This window comes from Bos taurus, chromosome 3 (assembly GCF_002263795.3).
Source record: "Bos taurus isolate L1 Dominette 01449 registration number 42190680 breed Hereford chromosome 3, ARS-UCD2.0, whole genome shotgun sequence".
NCBI classification, from domain to species: domain Eukaryota; kingdom Metazoa; phylum Chordata; class Mammalia; order Artiodactyla; family Bovidae; genus Bos; species Bos taurus.
The window spans coordinates 13,971,299-13,990,644 of NC_037330.1; the positions used below are offsets into that span (position 1 = coordinate 13,971,299).

Consider the following 19,346-nt stretch of genomic DNA (forward strand, 5'->3'; position numbering starts at 1 on the left):
AAGACTCACCCCAGCAATGCTTCCATCCTGTCCACCACCCCATCTAACTTCAATTCCTCCCACTGCAGCCTTCCTGAATGAAACACAGAGACAGGCAATTGGGGTCTGAAGGTCTAGGAAACTTGACCCAAGGCTCCTTCACTACCATGCAGACAAGATGGCCATGGTACTAGGAGGCAAACTACAGCCCCAAGACAGAGGTGACAGCTGCATGCAGTAGGGGTAGGTAGCTGGGGTTCACCAGAGAGGGGGAGGAGCCCACAGAGTCATCCCCTTACCTGAGCCCCAATAACCCCCTCCCAGAAGGATGTCATCCCAAGAATTGGCAAGAGACACAACCAAGGGATAATAAATATAATTGCTATGACGGAACCCTGCCTAGAGAAAGCAGGAACATCCTGCACTCCCAGACCCCACCTGTCCCCTCCCACATGCTGAGGGTGAGTTAGATGCTTTGAGATCACCCTGGGGCTGCTGGGAACCATGGCAGTTGCTGAGGGCAGGCTGCAGTACTCCGCATTTGGCTACCCAGCCCCAGGCCCTGAGCCAGCCTCCTAGCCCAGGACATCCAAGTAGACAGGAGGCGCCTGGGCCAGGGCTTGCAGCCGGGCATGCACATCCTTGATGCTGTGGCGTTGTTGGGGCTCCCGCTGCCAGCAGCCCCGCATAATGGCGTAGACCTCCGGTGGGCAAGCACGCGGCCGCTCCAGCTCACGTCCCTGCGTGATGCACTCGATCGCCTGGGGCCACCAGAGGGAGAGAGGAGAGGGCATACTGGGCCAGGGGCAGGAGAGTGAGGCCAGACCCAGCACTGCCTCTGCCTCACTGAGGCTCCCAAGGCAGGTCACACAATATGTCTGGGCCTCACGGCACCTAATAGTTTAAAAGGATGCAGTGAAGCCTAAGATTCGTGTCCACTCTGACTCTGAGCAGTGACAGGGATTAGAGCTAGATAGACCCTGTGAAGGCTGGACTAGGGTAGAACTGCATCCCAAAGGGCTGGAATCAGACCCTCAGCAGACTTGCCAGGTGGGTTGAGGAAGGAGAGGGGCCAAGACATTTGCCAAATCCATCAGCTAAGTGTTGAGGGCTGATTGGAAGAAGGGAAGGGTTCTCCATCTCTCAGCTCCAGAGGGCAAAAAGGAAATAGAGCAGGGTTGCAGGTAAAGGACTTGAAAAGTGGGTCGCTTGCATTTTAAGGTAGAGGGCAACGCCACTTTTTCTGTCTTCTGTAGGTACCACTATGTGGGCACCTAGCTCCTCTGACAAAGACACTGCAGTGGGAACGCTCAAACTTTGACTCCAGGAAGGACTGCTAAGAAGCTGACGGATCCAAAGGAGAGAATGTGGCAGGGAGATGGTTGAAGGGCCTGGAGCCTCTTCATCCCCCGCTTCTTCCCTCCCTCTGCATTAGAGGACTTGGGTTATGGACGGCACTAATTCCATTCCTTCTCTCAGTGCTTGAGAAAATTAAAATCTATAACCCTCTCCCCCACCCCACTAGCCTCCAGGGAGCAGACTGCATTAGGAGGAGAAATGCAAACTGACAGCTGCGAGCCAAGGAGCGGGTGAGGGGAGCTGCTCTGCGAGAGGGAACACCTGGGGCCTGCTCTGGCTGTGTCCAATCCGGGGGGCAAGGGTAGGTGGGGACTGTCCTTCTTGCAGTCTAACCTCCAGCCTTCCTGCTGTAGGGTCAGGCGCTCCCGGGCTATGTTCCTCTTTCCACGCCTCTCCCCTTCACTCCGATAATGCCTACTAGGTCTACAAAATGCAGCGAGGGATGGTGGTCTGGGCTCCATTTATAAAGTGCTTTGAGGTTCTCCCAGGAGCCGGTTAAAATAGGAGAAGGTGTACAAGAATACGGTTGGGGTGGAGGGAGCAGGGCCGGCAGGATGCCGGATGAGTGCCGGCGGCGGTGGGATGAGGGGCAGAAGGGGACAGAATTCCCCAAAACAGGGACCCAAAGGGACAGGGAAGGGGTGGCCGGCAGGGAGCGAGCTGCGGAGCGGTACTGACCTCGGTGTTGGAGAGCTGGTACCAGGGTTGCTTGCCGTAGGTGAAGATCTCCCAGAGCACCACGCCGAAGCTCCACACGTCGCTCTCGGTGGTGAACTTGCGGTAGAGGATGCTCTCGGGCGGCATCCAGCGAATGGGCAGCATGGTGCGGCCTCCCACCTGCCGGCGGACGCCGCGTCACCTCCAGGGGGCGCCCGCCCCGCGGACAGCCTCTCCCGGCGCAGACCCGCCCCCAGCCCCGTCATTAAAAATAAATAGAAGTGGCTCTCCCTCCCAGGGCTAAGAGAGAGAAACCGTTGGTGCCGTGTCCGTCCAGAACAGTGGAGACAGACCCTCCTCCACTGAGGGCCAAGGGAGTAGGAGGAGGGTTAAAAAACCAGGATCAGAGAGTCTCAGACCCCACACCGCCCGAGGAAGGCGTGGCCAGCAAGGGCATGCCCTCTACGGGGACGCGGCCACGGCGGCGTGTCTACAGTTTGGAGGCTGGGGGAGGGGTTGGGCTGAAAGACCCTTACGCGATAGTAGTCGGTGCTGTAGATATCCCGGCTCATGCCGAAATCGCCGATCTTAACCACTAGTCCCTGACCCACCAGGCAGTTGCGTGTGGCCAGGTCCCGATGCACGAAGTGCAGACCTGCCAGGTACACCATTCCCGCAGCGACCTGGCTAGCCACGGCCAGCAGCTGCCCCAGGCCCAGGGGTCCCGGAGCCACGTCCTCCCCACCAGCCAGCAGCTTGGCATCAGGCCCGTGGGACCTTCGAGAAAGAGTGAGGGAGAAGGGATGGGCTAGGAGGAGAGAACCTTAGGGGAGCCTGAGAGAAGGGAGGGGAGCTGGGGGAAATGGGGGAGGGACTCAGGGAAGGTAGGAAGGAGAGAACAGGGGAAGCAGGTGTCTGAAGGGGCTTGGATGGGCTGGTGTGCCCACCTCCAGAGCATCCCCTAGTGCCCACATTTCCCAAGTGCATGCCTTCCTCTCGGGCAGCCACCTTAAACTCCAACCTCAGCATCTAGCTGCCGGCTGTCTCCTACACCTCTTGCCCAGCTACATGTCCGACTAAAACCCAGCCAAGATGCTCAGCATCCTCCCCCAGGTGTGCCCCTGCCTCATGGAGGTGTGTCCCTCACCCAGGCTGTCAGCCTGAAACCCGGGAGTCCTCCATTTCTGCCTCTCACCTTTGCCCTCAGTATTCAGCCATTCCTGTGGGATCTGCCTTCCTTCCCACAGCTTCCAGGATGCCCTCCTCCTGCCCACACCTACCCCTCCAGACCACTCCTCAAATACTCCTTCTTCTGAGGCTGTCTGAGCTGGTGGTTTTGTCAGTATTGCCCTTTTCCTACTGGCCAACTTTCTCCTCATCCATTTATTTCTTTGTTTATTCCAGACATTTGGTAAACATCTCCAGTGGTGCCAGGCACCAGAGCTACAGTGGAGGGGAGGATGCAAATAGGCGGGTTACAGCAGTGCAGCGTGAGGGGCGCCTGGGGGCACTCAGGGTAGGGATGGAAGAAGTTAGGGAAGGCTTCCTAGAGGAAGAGACATCTAAACTGAGACTCAAGCCCTTAGGAAGGGAGGCTGATAAACCACTCGAAGGGATGGGAGACAGGAGTGGGTTATGTGGCTGGGAAAGGAGGCCCAGTGCACCAGGCAGAGATAGAAACCCAGGGGCAAGGAGGAGCAGACGGCCCCTCCTAGGGGAAGTCTTCCAGACTCGTCTAGGAGCGTTCATGAGTTCCCCCTTTGGTTTCCTTATGCTCTATCTACCATATAAAGCTGCTCTCCCCACATCCTGGGCCCCAGATGGGTCCTCGCTGATATCCGGCCCCTAGCAGGGAGCCCACACCATGTCTGGTGAGCAAGGGGAAGGGCTTCTCTCTGGCCTCCTCTTGACCTGGATTCCTCTGAGCCAATCCACCTCCACACACAACCTCGGATCTGACCTCACCTCCCTCCTGCTCCACATCCTCCCCGGGCTCCTCCCCATCCTTAAGATAAGCTCAGACTCTAGGGTCTTTTCCAGCTGAATTCTGCAGCCTGGCTACGTGAATGACCCAGCACTCTCAGTGGGGATGTTTAGAGACCAAATCACAACCATCAACTGTACAAAGACACTCATCCAGAACCACAGTCCTCCGTTGTCCCTCTTACTGGTGGGGAAACTGAGGCCAGAGAGGGGAACTACTTGACAAGGAAGGCTCAGTTAACAAGTCGCAGTTGATCCCAAACCCTGGCCCTCTCTGCTCCATCCTGCTCTGACCTCGGGGGCTGCGGGCTGGGGGGGGTCCACCTCATCAGAGAAGAGTTCAGCAAATGGAACACGTGACCATCACACATCTGGATCATTTGTTACCTGTGTGCCTTTGGGCAAGTCACTGAACCTCTCTAAGCCTCATCTGAGAAATGGGTACATTTCTAGAAGTTTTAAGTTATTAAACCTATCAGAGTTGTTCTGTCTCAAGCCAAAGAAAGGAAATTTGGGGGAATTTTCCTCAAGTATAAATTGCCATATATGCTAGGTAACTATGAAAAATAAATATCCATTTAGATTATTACAGATATATAGGTATAAGGACATACAGTCATAAATGAATTGTAAAATATGTAACATAGCGCCTGGAACATGGCAAGCGCCTGATATATGTTTGTCATTGCTGTTATCATCGTGATCCACACTGCCCCCTCCTATGGACACAGCTTCTGTGTGCCACACACAAATGCACGCACATTCTCCACAAAGCCCAGCCATCCTGCAGCCTCAGCTCGTGGCTTCCACTACTGCAGTCTCCCTGACACTGTCACTCTGCCCTCCACACGGACTCTCCCCACATCCACACATCTGCCTCAGAGCTCCTTGGGGACCGGAGCTGTGCCTTCCTGCTCCTTCCTGGTGTTCTCCCCAAGTTCAGCAGACAAGCCAGGGTGCGCTTGTAGGGAAGGGAGGACAGGCCATGGGCCGGGGGCCAGAGCCAGGGCCGGGCGGGCCCTCGTACCGGAGGAAGCGGTTGAGGTCACCGTGCCGCATGTATTCAAAGACCATGAGCAGTGGGCGGCCCTCAGTGCAGACGCCGAAGAAGCGCACGATGTGCTGGTGCTGGAGCATGGTGAGCAGCTCGGCCTCTCGCTGGAAGTCCTGCCGGGCGCTCTCAGACACCTCCTTCAGCGCCTGGATGGTAGGGTCGGACATCCCCGGATGCAGGCCCAGTCTTGACCATCTCACATCCCAGCTGGCCCAGCATCCACCCCCAAGTCGTGAACTAGGCCAGGTCCCAGCCTCTCCCCTCTCCCCTGTCTTGAGCACTCTGTCTTGGCATGACAGTGCTCTGGGAGGTGGGCCCTGGACCAGCAATACTTCGTGGCCAGGGTCTTACCTTGACAGCCACTAGCATCTTGTCCTTCTCAGGCAGCAGGTTGTGGCACTCGGCAAGGAAGACCTTCCCAAAGGCACCCTCACCCAGCTCCCACTTGAGCACGATATCTCGGCGTTTGATGTGATGAACACCTGGGAGTGGGGGCTTGCAGGATCAGCCAAGATCCCCAGTCTTGGAAGAGGGACGGGACAGGGGCAAGGACAGGACTGTCCCGCAGGGTTGTGCTTGGCACAGGGGGCGCCCGTCAAGACAGAGGGTCACACTGAAATTGAGCCCTCACCAGGTCCCATGACGTGATGGGGACCTGGGTGGTGGGGGGCTGGGAGGAAAGGTTTGTTCAGGCCTGGGGTGGGCAAAGGCAATGACACCCAGGAACCTCTTCACATGCACACACATGTACAAACACACACACACAGGCTTGCCCCCACCCTTGACCCAGCCCCTCACAGGCATCACTGAAGTACTGTGGGTTCTCAATGATGTGGCCTTGGAGCCCAGAGCCTTTGCCCTCAGTGGGAGACAAGGAGCTGCCACCCAGAGTCATGAAATGCAAGGACATGGCCAATCCATCCTCCGGAGCCAGCACAGCAGGGCCTGGGAAGGACACAGTCACGTGGAGGGGTCACAGCCCAAGCACACACCCTGGCTCCTGCCAGGCTGCAGGGTGCCGGGTGACCCCACCTCCTAACTTGCACGGGAAGAACTGAGGAGCTGGGAGGCAAGACAGTCGCAGGGGGAAGGGGAGGCACTCCAGCCATTCTCCGTCTGGCTCCTGTCCAATCCCAGGCCCCGTGGGCCACCAGAGAACTCCCCCACTGCCCCCCCGCAGAGCTCAGACCTCCCAGATCCACTTAGTGTTTGACTACAATCCAGCCACCAATTAGCAGCTGCTACTTCTGAAACTCCCCTGGCTTCAGCACCGACACACTCACACTCACGAGTCCACATATACCCCAAACACCCACTCTCTCGAACCCCATGTGTACCCAGGCCCCCACACAGAGGACAGAGTCGGGAACAACCAGGAGGAAATAAAGCCAGGAAGACAGACTGACGGCCCCTCCACAGCCCCTCTACTCACGGTTGATCCCAAACTTGTTCCTGCGTCCACATTTGTTGAGCACAAGAAATGTTGTAGAAAGGAAGAGGCAGGCAAAAACGGCCAGGCCCACAGCCATTGAGACCTGGGGTATGGGGTGGTTGGATCTAGTAGTCATCCTGAACCCTCAGAGCTCCCCACTAGTCAACTACTTCTCCATCCTGCATAGATGCCCAGAGCCAGGCCCCCACACCTGCCTTCTCCTCCCCTGGCCCCCGAGTCACGGCTGTGAAGGTGTTGATGGAGCTCAGGCCAGACTCTGCTGCTCTCTGTGCTCTGACTGGAAATGACATACAGAGGAGCCTCCAGCCCAGCTCCCTGTCCTAAGTCCTGAACAAGCTTCCACTTCCCATGCTTACCCCAAAAGGAGTCTCATCCTTCTCCACTGGGTCTCCGGAAGTGCTGTTGGTGTCTGTGGGGACACAGGGTAGAAAGGCTTTGTCACAGGTTGTATCTCCTCCACAGACTCCCCACCCTGGCCCCGGCTGAACCCTCAAGGGTTAACTGTGCCCCCTGCCCCAGCGGCAGCTCCCAGCTCCAGGGACCAGACAGAACCTGCCCTCCAGCTTGGGCTACTCACCCACTGGCGAGAAGGAGACTGCAGCAGGAGGGAGGAGAGAGAGCAATCACATGGAGGAAAGGAGCAGTGAGTCCCCTTCCCCCTCTGGACTCATCCCTTCGTGGGTGGGAGTGGGAGGGGGAGGCGGAGCTGCTCCAGCTGGGCCAGGGATGCCCTGGTTTGTGGCTCTCTCTTCAGCCAGCCCTAGTGAATGGAATAACTCAGGGGTGCAGGACTCCTGGGGCTGGGGAAGGCTGGGGCAAGGAAGCCAGCACAGAGCTGGACACCAGAACTCCAGGCTACTTTCTGTCCGGGACCAGGCCCTCCAACTTCCAGGGTCAGGATCACAGTGGGAAGTGGGCCAGGCCTCCCCGGACACCTGGATCTGCACCCAGTTGGGGCCCAGGGGGTGGGAGCAGGGTTCAGGGTGGCCCTCGCACCAGGAATGGGGTCCTCAGGGTTGAATTCGAAAGGGTTGTCCATGAAAGCGGCCATGACCCAAGCGGCGGCCTGGCCCAAAGGGTTGGTTGCCAGCAGCGTGTAGTTGCCGTTGTTGACATGGGTGGGCTGGTTGAGGCGCAGGCAGCCGTGGCGCATCGTCTCATTGGCTGCCAGGTCCAGGAACTCGGTGAAGATGAAGGAGGTCTCGTTGAGCACAGAGCCATTGAAGAGCCAGCGCAGAGAGGGCGCTGGCTGCCCGTCCACCGAGAAGGGGATGCACCAGTGGTGCTGCTCCACGGCGGCTTGCAGATGCACGCTGGCCGGGACTGCGGGCCGGAGAGGGTGACAGGGAGAGTCAGGAGGCGTCCCGGAGAGGCTGAGGGTGTACAGTCAAAAGGCTCAAGCCTAAGAGAAACGGGTCAGTGGGCTCCAAGAAATTCACAAGCAGAGATGTTTTGAAGAAAGCTGATAGTAAGTCTTAAATAAAGTCAGGCAGCAGGTGTATATATTCAGAAGCTTAAAGAATTTAAGCGGTGGGTTTAAAGTAAATAAGTAACAGTCCTAGAGAAGTAGGGTTCCAGCTCATAGAAATTAGACATGGAGTCTTTCGGATGAGGGAATCCAGAAAAATTTAGTGTAGTCAAGCTTAAGGGGATCTGGAAGGGTCCTAAAAGATCAAACAAGCAAATATATATATATATAATTTTTAAACTCTTTGGAAAAAGATATGGGTTTGAAATAGACCCAACCTGAAAGAAGTAAAAGACCTTCAATAATAGAAAAAAGTATATATATATACATATGTGTGTGTGTGTGTGTGTGTGTGTGTATACACACACACACGGGGTTCTCAGTGGACAAGAACTGGGTGAAGCACACTACTGCTAAAGAATCCACCTGCCAATGCAGGAGATGTAAGAGACGCAGGTTCGATCCCTGGGTTAGGAAGATCCCCAGGAGAAGGAAATGGCAACCCACTCCAGTATTCTTGCCTGGAAAATCCCATGGACAGAGGAGCATGCATATACCCAATTGACACTGGAATTCCAGCCAGCATTCATGCAGCAGCATACTATTCAGCAGTGAAATGAATGAACTAATTGTTACTCCAGTTAACATAAACAAATCTTACAAATATAATGTAGAGCAGAAGAAATTAGACACAAAGTAATATATGAGGTATGATTCCATTTATATAATGTACAGGATCAGACAAAACTCAACCATGCTGAGAGGGAAGCATATGTGTGTAAAATTATTTTTAAAAGCAAGGAGATGATTGTCACAAAAGTCAGAATGGGGTGGAGGAGAAGGATGGGGTTCTGAATAGTGAGAAGGGGGTGTCTTCTGAAGTGTCTGTAAGCCGAATTATTGTTTAAAGTGTATATGTTTTATGTACATATCTATGTAAAGTATGTTTCCCAAGAAAAGAAGAAAAAATTATACCATGTAGAAGATTTTAAATAATTTGTTGGCAGACCTAGAGAAATTAGGCAGGGAGCCTAAAGAGAAACTTGCATGGAGAATTTCTTCTTTTAAAACTAGGAAGTAGGGCAAAAAGTCCTACAGAGGAATGAACATGAAGAAATACAAGGGAGCAGAGAGAATGGATGTAGCTGGTGTTGAGGGCTTCAGTAGCAAGACTTGGGCAGGGGGCCAAAAAGAAATCCCTCTCCATCCCTCTGGCCTTGACGAGCCCCCAGGACTTCCCTCAAAGGATCAGTTCATGGGAATCTGGAAAGAGCTGGGAGGGAGCAGCTGTGGACACACGTACATCCCACCCCTTTCCTGCAGCCCCCAACCCTCACATCCTTTTTTCCGGGAAGCAGGGATGGGGTGGGCACAGAGGCAGTCACTGGCACTCACAGGAGACATTGACTTGGGCGGAGACTTCAGCCCGGCCCACATCATTCTCCGCCCAGCACGTCACGTTCTTCCTATTGAGGTCACTGGTGACATTGGCCAGGGTCAGCCCCAAGGACGGCAGACTCCCAGATTCCTGGGTCGGAGAAAAGAGGGGAAAATGAAGAAGAGCTTCAGCTGGCTTGGGGCTGGAGGCAGCTGGGCAGGAGGGTGGAGGAGGGGGCAGAGCTGATGTCTTTGGGGAACCCCTCTGGCTCCAGGTGGAAAAGAGAGGGAGGGACGGGAAGGGAAGAGGTGTGGGAGAGAATATGGTAGAGAATGGCTCTCCTTCAGAGCCTGTTTACACCTTCTCCTGAATCACTGATTTAATGATCTGAAAAATCCAGAACACAACCAATAACCTCAAAATAGGCGCAAAGTCTCCCAAACCATAAAACCACCCATCTGAACAGCTGAATACAAGTCACAAATCCCAAGTATAGAAATGTACACAACCAATTGGAAAACCAGCTAGGACCTCACCACCTACTCATTCTTGTTTAACACATAATTCTAAGAAATTTAGTTTCAGCCCAAGGAAGATCTGAAACAAACAGATGGTGCTGATAACGGGGCAGCAGTTAGGAGCAACAGTAGAACTGTGATGAATACCTTCGGCAGATGGAAAAAGAGAGTGAAGTTAGAGAGAAGCTAAAGACTTGGTTCTGAATCATCATCGAAAGACTGACTCAGATTCAGATTCTCTTCCTGAGACACCACGGAGGTTATATGGCCCTAAGACAATTTTTTAATCTTGCTGAACAAAGATTTTCTTATTTTGTAAACTGAGGAGGTAGACAAAATGATCTTTCGACATTTTTAGAAAGCTATTTTCATAAAATGATGAAAATAAATGAAGTAGTGGGCAAATCTGATTTTTCTGGAAATTTCGTGAATGTGGAATCCCTTGAATAAATGCCAGGGAAGGTGAAGTTTCTCTGGGCTTCGATTGGAATATGTGAGTTCACATATTTCAGAAGAGCTGTCCAGCCTCTTGTGCAAGCCCTGAGTTCCAGCCACTTGAAGGGGAAGCCCTGCCTAAGCTTCTCTCAGCTGTTCCAGCTCCTCTAAGTCACTCTGGAATATGGTATCCCATGAACTCTTCCCTTTGAGCTGTTCCGCCACTCTCCTGATGGTGACCTGATGGGGACCAGCCTCCCCTCCCCTCTATTTAAGCTAGGGAATGGCTTTTCTACAGGAAGTCACTAGAAGACAGAAGTGAAGCTCCCAAAGAGAACAGCAAAAATCTGGAATTTCTCCAAACTTATCAAAGGTCTCTCCCCTGAAGGTCACGGCTTCTGCCTTGCCCGCTGTTCCATTACTCAACCTTAGAGGCTCTGATCTATGGGAAGGTGGGACCCCTTGGTGGCCAGTGGTCCCCCTACCGTGTCTAGACCTCCTGCTCAGGACTCCAGCGGTTCCTCCTTCAGTGTTGTCCCAGGTTGTTGTCGTTTAGCCGCTATGTCTGACTCTTTGCAACCCTATGGACTGCAGCCCACCAGGCCCCCTCTGAGCGTGGGATTTCTCAGGCAAGAGTACTGGAGGAGGTTGTCATTCCATTCTCCAGAGGATCTTCTAGACCCAGGGATTGAATCCACATCTCCTGCTTGGCAGGCGGATTCTTTACCACTGAGCCATTTGGGAAGCCCAAGGGACCACCAACAATTCTGGGGTTGATTCCCTTTCCAAAGCGAGGGCCTCCAAACTAGACACCACACCCTGCTTTCACTGGCCCGACTCCTTCCAGGGCCTGGGCTCTGTGTGTCCACCCACGCGGGGCCAGCTTTTGGGTGGGCACAGCCCAATGTCGACCCCTGCTGTCCTTGTCCATGAAACCTCCTGAGTCAGTTATGGCTACTCTTGGCTGCCTGTTGCCAGCCTAAGGACAAAGGGCAGGATCTGGGAAGATGCCCAAACTGGATAAGAGAGCTAGAGGCCAGCAAGTGCCCAGAGGCAGGGAGAACATCTGAAGGCCATCATGTCCATCTCCTCAGTTGACAGATAAGAAAACCAAACTGCAGGCTGATTGGGGGATTTTTCCAAAAGTCACTCCAAGAATTAATTAGTGAGAGAGCTGAAACCAGAACTGTGCCTCCCTTACTAATAAGCTCATCACACACCCAAGAGGATGCTGCTTCTGGATTCTCTACAAAATGACTGGAAGACCCTGAAGAACTGGCCTGGGCACAGGACCACAAATGTTGCTCCCTCTCCGTGGGCCTCAGTGTCCTTATCTAGAAAGGTGGATTGGAGAGCTGGTGTGTTGGGTTCCCCGGGTCAGCTCCAATATGGGAGGGCTCTGTGACCCTCTCTCTTTGCAGCCAGCATATCTTCCCAGAGTGGGGACCTACGTTCTAGCTGATCAGTGGAGCCTGGGGTCCCTGCTGGACCAAGGTCTGCCCTGAGGGCATGTGGTGTGCTATAGCTACCCAACAGCACAAGCCTGAGTCCCAAGGGTCTAAACCATCTTGGTCCATCTCTCGTCCTTTCTGGGCTTCTTATTTGCTATCTCTCTTTCCCTGTCTTTGTTCCCTGTGCTCGGGTGCATCAGGAGGGGGGCGTGGGGGCGGGGACGGTGGAGGGCTTCTCACCATCACTGTGGCTGACCCCTCCAGCTCCGTGAGGATCCAGCCAGCCTGCTCCAAGCCCTGCCCCTCCACCTGGCACTGCAGCAACACGTCGGCCCCCACATCCACGGAAGCATTGGACATCTGGATCTTCAGCGTGGGCTCACCTGGTGCCCGAGGGGTGTTAGAGCTGGGAGAGGCCTCCGAATCCTGCCTGGGGACACTGATCCTCCCTCCGCCCTCCCCAGTGACCCTGCCCCTTCCCCGCAACCTTCAGTTTCCCCCAGCTCTCTCCCCCAGTCCCCCCTTCAGGGCTCGTCCCCTGAGCCCTGCCCAATGCCCTCCCCCCAGGGGTGCCCTCTTTCCCAGCCCCTCACACCACCTGCAGCACCTACCGCAGCTGGCATTGGACATGAGGGCAAGGGGCCCCTGCCCGGGACACTGCAGCTTCTGTTCCCGCACTCCTCCCCGCCCCTCCTCCTCCCAGCGCTGCAGCCAGAGCAGGGCACAGGAACAGTGCAGGGGGTTCCCCGACAGGACTCTGGTGAGTGTGGGGGAAGAGAGAGAGTCAGGGGGAAGGGCAGATGTGAAGGAAGTTCTACAGCAAGAGGGAGTGCAGTTAGATAGCGGGGTGGACTGTCTAGAGGTGAAGGAGTGGGGACATGGGAGAAGTTCCTCTCATGGACCCCTTTCATGAGACACTGAAAGAAACAGAATGCCAAAAATCAAAGACAGCCAGCTACAGGCTATACAGAATCGCCCCACCCAGGCTCCCGAGGGTGGCAAGCCAGGTGAGGGCTCTGAGTAGGGTGGCAAGGAGGGAAGGGCACTCACTGCTTTCCGGAGTAACACCCAAAGGCCTTAGGTGCCCACCAAACACATCCCACTGCTGTCCACCACCCCCACGAGCTTGGTGTGCTAGGAATGTGGGCAGATATGCCCTTGTGCCCAGAGAACCGTGCCAGCCCCCGGCCCTGAGAACACACAGCTCTCCACTCCCCTCCACCGGAAATGTGCCCAGGGCAATAATCCCCTCAGTGGCTGCAGGGACCCACAGCCTCTGCTTTGATGGGGGTGGGGGGGGCGGTGGTTCACAGACATGCGTGTGGACAGTCAAACACGCTATCCCCACAGAGAACCCCTACCCACCCCCGCAACAGTTCCATACAGACACAGTGACATACCTTCACAGAGATGTACAGGCACTCGAGGGCCCGCACAGAACACACACACACTCACACACTTGCTGCCCTTGCCCCTGGAAGCTCCCACACTCACAGTTCCTGTAAGGAGAGGCCCTGGACCGTTTTCCAGGAGAGAGACTCCAGAGCGTTGAAGGAGAGATTCCTGCAGGAGTTGAGACAGAGCAGACAGACCCCTTGAGTGACCTGACCTCGGTCTGACCCAGTGTGAGTGAGGGGAGGAGCCAGGAGGAAGTTGACATCTGGCTCCCCTACCCCAGCCCTGGCAACTACAAGTAGCCCGTGGGCGAGGCATTGGGGTGGGGGGCTGGGTAGGCTCTTTGAGTCCCATCTTCTCCCTGGGACAACAAGGGTTAACCCCACTTAACCCCCTCCCAGACCCCAGGGAGGAGGGGGTCTGAAGGAACAGCCGCTCCCCCTCCCCCACTCTTGGCCCCAGCTGGCAAAGTGCTGAGGCCCCAGCTGGGGGCAGGGGCTCCATCTGTGCTCCCACTGAGCCCAGGACGGGGCCAGCGAGGAGGGAAGGATGGGCTCCCACCTCGCTTGCCCTCTGCCGGATGCCTCGGAACTCAGAGTCCTTCCTCAGGTCCCCTCCCCACGCCTCCTTCCTTCCCCTCCTCAAGGACTAAGGAAAGGGACCGCAGGCCCCCAGCCCCCAGTTGCAGAGACAGAGAAAATGAGTTTTTCGGCGAGGGGCCGGCTCCAGGACTCTGGAGCTGCCACACCTGCGACCTTCTGCTTCTGAGGGGCCTGCCCTGACCCTTCTCCTTGCCTAGCTGTCTTTTGGTTTGTGGGGGCTGAGTTGGAAAGTAGCCACTACACAGGGATCATCAGCAAGACCCATTTTAGCGCCAGGCAGAGCTGACTGTCCTTCTGTCCTGCCGCTTACAGTTATATGACCTCAGCCCAGAAACTTATCCTGGCTGATTCTCTGAATCCTCATCTCCAAAATGGGGATGACGCTACCTCTCTTACCAGGCTAACGGTGAAGATTCACTGACAATAAGTATTGTGAGGTGTCACTGAGTAAGCATTTTAACACACCTAGTAAATCACAGGACACAACAGAGAGTTTAGAGTCCCCAGCACAACTCCGTGAGTCAGAGGCTCCCACCACACTTCCCATCTCCCCAGCTGCCCCAGGTGCGAAGGAGGAGCTGAACTCCTACCCTCAGGAGGCCAGGGAATGGTTTACCAGGGACTCTAAGGGTCTTACCTTTGGAGGTCTCTCTCGACCTTGCCCCCTTCTCTACAAAAGGGGTGCCTGTGACTCCCAGGGGAGTGTGCCAAATGACTGATCTGATCCCCCAGCACCCAGGACATCCCAGAGATCAGGAAATAGTTGGGAGACAGAGTCCCGGTCAGAACCCAGGGTCCTGCTCCTGATCCTTGCCCCTTTGGACTGCGTGTGTCTGAACCCCGGGAAGAAAACCGAGGCAGGCACCATGAGAAGTGTCCTGCAGCATGAAGCATGGAAGCGAGACAGCAAGAAGGACCTTCTAGTTGGCAGGGGCGAGAGCTGAGAGGATCACCAGCCCTGAAGTGGATGAGAAAAAGGCCCAGGAGAATGGGTGGGATGACTTCCCTAACCAGGCTGGGGCTGTCCTCAGAACAGTGCCCTGGGGAGGGCCAAGCCCATTAGCCGCCCAAGCCTAGGTGTCTCCCAGCCCGCCCTGCCCAGCCCCGGTCACTCACAGTCGACCGAGCCGCGGAGTGTAATGGAAGGCATTTGGCGCCACAGAACGGAGACCGCTCTTCACGATGGTGCTGGGGAGGGCACAGCGGGGTCAACACTGAGGGGAGCAGTTACCTGGGCCCCTGCTCTCCACCCTGCCAGCCCCCCAGTCTCTAGTGCTGAGCCCCAAACACTTCCTCGGCAACCCTGGACCCCTGAGGCCACCAAGCTCTCTGGCCAGCCAGCGCCTCAGTCCTCAGCCACCCCAGTCCACCCAGGCCCCTCGCGCCCTTGGTCCTAGCACCCTCCCTGACCCTCTGGTCTCCCAGGCCCTGTGTGGAGCCCCTCACAGTTTCCTCAGCTCCCCCAGGCCCCTCAGGTCGCTGCGCTTCAGCTGCTGCAGATGCTGCTGGTTCTCGATGTAGCTGTGTGGAGAGAGGATGGGAATCACAGGGGCCCAGGCCCGCACTCGAGTCCCCACACTCACCTGCCTCCCTCCCTCCCAACCACAGGCACCCACAGGCATCCAGTCACACAGAGACCTGTTTACACGTGTAAACGCCTACACACCCATCCACATACGCACAGAGACCCTCACACAGTCACACAGTCCCATGCCTGCATCCTCACACTATCACACATGCATGCTCTTACACATTCAAGCACACACACAGAGATGTGTAAAGATATACACAGAGACGCACCTCCTCACATACACCAGCATATGCATGCGTGAACCCACAGATGTCCCCATGTGCACACTTACACTCTCCCATATAGACACACATAGCCACATAGCTCATGCATGCACACACGTACATGCATGTGAGAATGTGTGGGCATTACTCGCATGCACAGACACACATGAGTCCATTCGCAGCCTGGCGTCCTGCTTTTAAACACAGAGCCTCTCCTGCACATGCTCAACAATGGGGGGTCATGCTCAAACACTCGCTTCCATGAGGGGCCTACGCTCATCACTGCCACTGCCCCACCCAGCACAAAGGAAGGCCTGGGGCCATGAAAATACGCGCTCCCAAACACACCCGCTCAGAGACCACTGTCTGGGCTCACCCGTACTACTGGGCATGCGTTCGAGAGCACGCGCACACACACATACACACACACACACACATGCCACCCTCTCCCCGTCAAAGCCACTGGCCCCTCCCCACACTCAAGTATAAACCCTTCCATTCTCCACCCCCACCACCCTGGCATCTTTCAGCAAAGCAAGTGACAGGCATACAGGCTGTCAGTCAAGGACCCCTTGAGCCCCTCCCTGCCCCAGGAGGGCCCCAGCGAGGAGAAGGGGGCCATGAGAGAAGGGAGTCAGAGTTAGGAACGGGAAGAGGCATCGACTGGCTGTCTCACGCAGTGAGAGAGCAATGGGAAGGCTTCGGGGGCAGGGAGTGTGCAGAAAAACAAAGAGACAGCGAAACAGAGACACCTAGGAAGAGGAACTGACAGGAAGAGACTGGCAGAGAGACGGAGACAGACAAGGAGAAAGACAGATAAGAAAAGGGAGACAGAGAGATAAGCACAGAGAGCCAGAGAAAGCAAGATAGGGGGCAGAGAAAGAAAGAAGTAAAAGCAGGCATGCAGGGCTGGGGGATTTCTGCTGCCCTGGGGCCCTGTCCAGCTTCTGGATCTCACACGCCAGGGAGTTCCTGAGAAGTCAGCTGCCCTTGCAGGGACACCTCATGTCCCCATCCAACGCCCCCCACCCCCGCCACACACAGGGGCTCCTGACTCACTGCCTGTTCTCAGAACTCTCTCCCTCTACCCTGTTCTTCCTAGCCTTTGGAAACCAGGGCCAGCCTGAATGACCACCCCCCACACATATACACACTGCCAGCCCTTCCCAGACTTGGCCCCTGCAGGACACCCAGGTGTCAGGTCATCAGTCCCCTGAGGTCTAGGGAGTAAATTCCAGTGACTCTGAGAGTTGGTCCCTATCCTACCCACTCAGCCCCCAGCTCCTACCAAGAGAGCCTAGTGGTGTAGGGACCTCAGGAGGGGGTGAGGGACCCGGGGAGGGAGTGAGAAGGTAGGGTGGCCGAGTATGTGCAAACTGTCAGGCAGCGTGCTCAAAGCTGCCTCATTCGTTTGGATTCATAATCAATCTGTCTATTCGAGTCCATTATCTCCTCGTTAGCTCTGCGGGTGAAGGAGGAGGAGGGGACCTTGCAGATGGAGGCAGGGGTTAGACTGCTGCCCCACCCAGAGGGACAGCTCCACTCACACCCTGCATGGCTTCCAGCCCCCAGCCCCGACCTGTCCACACTCCCCACTCCCACTTCCCCCCTGCTGGACCCACTAGGGGCTTGAAAGGGAATCAGGAAAAGAGTGCTGATGGGGAACATGCAAGAGCCTAGACCCTGCTTTGCAGACCCAGTGACAAATGCACAGGACTGGGGGTGGCAGGCTAGACTTCAGGCCTCCCTCCCATCATGCAGAAACCTAGGTCCAGACCAAGACAAGGCCATCTCTCCTCCTGGCCTCCCTAGGGCCATTAGGGAGCGAGATTGAGTACCTTCCCGTTAATTACCACAAGATACCCGAGTAACTCAGTGCCAATTATCGTAGGCTGCTCAAGTCACTTCCAGACATTGATGGCCCCTGCCACAGATACCTTTCAGGCTATTACTGCATGAGGCCAGGGTTCCTTGCCCACTGTCTAACCCCAGGCCTAATAGGAGGAGGATATTCTAGCAGGTCCTTTCTTCTTCTAGAACTCTTGCTGGCCGCACCAGCCACATAGAATACTCAAGTATTTTCCAGACACCATCATATGATGCTTGAGTATCTCTAAGCCAATTATTAAAGAATACTCCCATAGGTTTCACCAGTTGCTAAAAAGTACTTGAGTATTTTGTAACCAATTAATGCAGGGTGTCAGAATACTTCAAATGTTGGCGATTCCTCCCAGTTTCAGGTCTGGAAGGGAGGAGAATCTCTCAGCAAGGGCACTGTCTCCCTATGCAAAGTAGGGAGAAAAGGGTGATGAAAGAGATGGGGATGTGGAGAGGGGAGCTTGGAGGGGCTCTCATTTCCTACCTCCAAATTAAACCGTGGTGGGGAGGAGAGATGGTGGAAATCGGGAGAGGAGAGCTCAACCACCAAGTTATGGCCCCTCAGCGCCTCCCACCTATTTCAGTTCAATTTCCAATTCAAGAGAGAAGAGCCGACTTTGCCTGGTCATGACAAGGAAGGGGGTAAGGGCGGATTTATCCCTGGGAAAGGAAAATGGTAAGGGTATCAAACTGGGGGTGGGGAGTGTTCTCTGCAGATAACCACCTCCTGTATAGGGCAGAGGGTGGGCTCCTGGCTGAGCTCCAGAAAGCGATTTCTAGAAGGCTGGGCTCTCTCGGATCTGGTCCACAGAGAGCCCCCTCTTCCTCTCCTCGAAGCTAGCACCTAAGCTGCCCTGAGCCCAGCATCCAGGCAGTAACTGCGGAGGCTGTCAAGGCAGCAGAGGAAAACCAAGGCACAGCCGAGACTTGCGTGTTATCGGTCTCCCGCCGCACCCGCCCCTCCTGATCTAGCACGCAAGCGGTGAGTCCGCGCCCACGGGGCACGGCTATGCCCGCCTGTCCCCGCGCCCCCTGGCTCGCCAGACACTCACAGCTCTGTCAGGTTCTCGGCGCCTGGCAGGTGGAGGAGGTTATCCAGGGCCCCCGGCCGGGTGCAGCGTAGCCCCGAAGGGCCGTGGGGGCAGCAGACATCGGGGCAGGATGCAGCGCCCGCAGATGCCAGCATCAACCAGGCCAGCAGGCTTCCCGGCCCCGTAGCCCGGAGGTGCCCGCCAGGTTGCCCGCCCCGTCCGCCTCGCAGCATCGCGACGGCGCCCGCCTCGCCGCGGCCGGGCAGCCGTCTGTGCGCTTGCAGCAGCCGCTGCCGGGCCTCCCCCGACATGTGCGCTGGGCGGTGTTAAAGACCAGTCGCCAGGAAAGGGCGGAGCCAGAGGCCTCCGCCCGGCCTCGCCCCGCCCCTTCTGTCTCCAACCCCGCCCTCTCCTCTTCTAAGTCGCGAACTCTGCCCCAACCCTTTTCCGAGGCCCCCTGCGTCAGCCTACTCCCCCAAGGTACCCCCAGCTCCAGTAGATGCGGAGGGGCAGCCTCAGAAAGCCTCAGAGGTGTCTGCTGGGAATGGGGAGACTGGGAAGTTGATACATTATTTTTCCCAGCCTAAAGCCGCTGCATTTAGCGGGGAGGTGAGATGACTGAGCTTGGAAACGGTGGTAGCCCAGGTCACCCTAGCCAGGCCCCGGCCTCAGATCTCACTACGCATTGTGCGCGTACCTGAGGAAGTGTGCATGTCACTTGGGATAAATTAGGGGAAATACTCCCTAAACTCTAGAAAGAAATGGGGAGGGACTCCCAAGAAACCAAACGCAGGAGCTGGAGAAGGAAAAACAGAAGAGACAGAAAGGGATGGTGTCGCCCCCAAACAGCCGGAGAATGGAAACTCGGGAACGGAGACGCCGATTTCCAGGAGAGACCACAGGGTGGCGCT

General features: G+C 55.9%; 1 protein-coding gene across 3 annotated transcripts; it reads right to left on the minus strand.

Annotated features, from left to right (window-relative positions):
- Window positions 1–339: 339 nt before the first annotated feature.
- NTRK1 (neurotrophic receptor tyrosine kinase 1) lies at window positions 340–18,692 on the minus strand. Of its 3 annotated transcripts, XM_002685966.7 has the most exons (17): window positions 18,457–18,691; window positions 15,179–15,253; window positions 14,849–14,920; window positions 13,230–13,298; window positions 12,347–12,492; window positions 11,976–12,118; window positions 9,349–9,481; window positions 7,482–7,808; window positions 7,063–7,080; window positions 6,842–6,894; window positions 6,465–6,567; window positions 5,831–5,977; window positions 5,384–5,514; window positions 5,006–5,178; window positions 2,532–2,772; window positions 2,017–2,175; window positions 340–740 (listed from the first exon to the last, which is right to left on the minus strand). In XM_002685966.7, the coding sequence occupies exons 1-17, from the start codon at window positions 18,666–18,668 to the stop codon at window positions 555–557; spliced, it is 2,388 nt and encodes a 795-aa protein (XP_002686012.2). In that variant the 5' UTR covers window positions 18,669–18,691; the 3' UTR covers window positions 340–554. The 3 variants fall into 3 exon arrangements, with proteins under 3 accessions (XP_002686012.2, XP_024845697.1, XP_024845698.1); XM_024989929.2 differs by lacking the exon at window positions 7,063–7,080 and having other exon boundaries at window positions 18,457–18,692; XM_024989930.2 differs by lacking the exons at window positions 12,347–12,492; window positions 14,849–14,920; window positions 15,179–15,253; window positions 18,457–18,691 and having other exon boundaries at window positions 13,230–13,492.
- Between the last annotated feature and the right edge of the window lie 654 nt (window positions 18,693–19,346).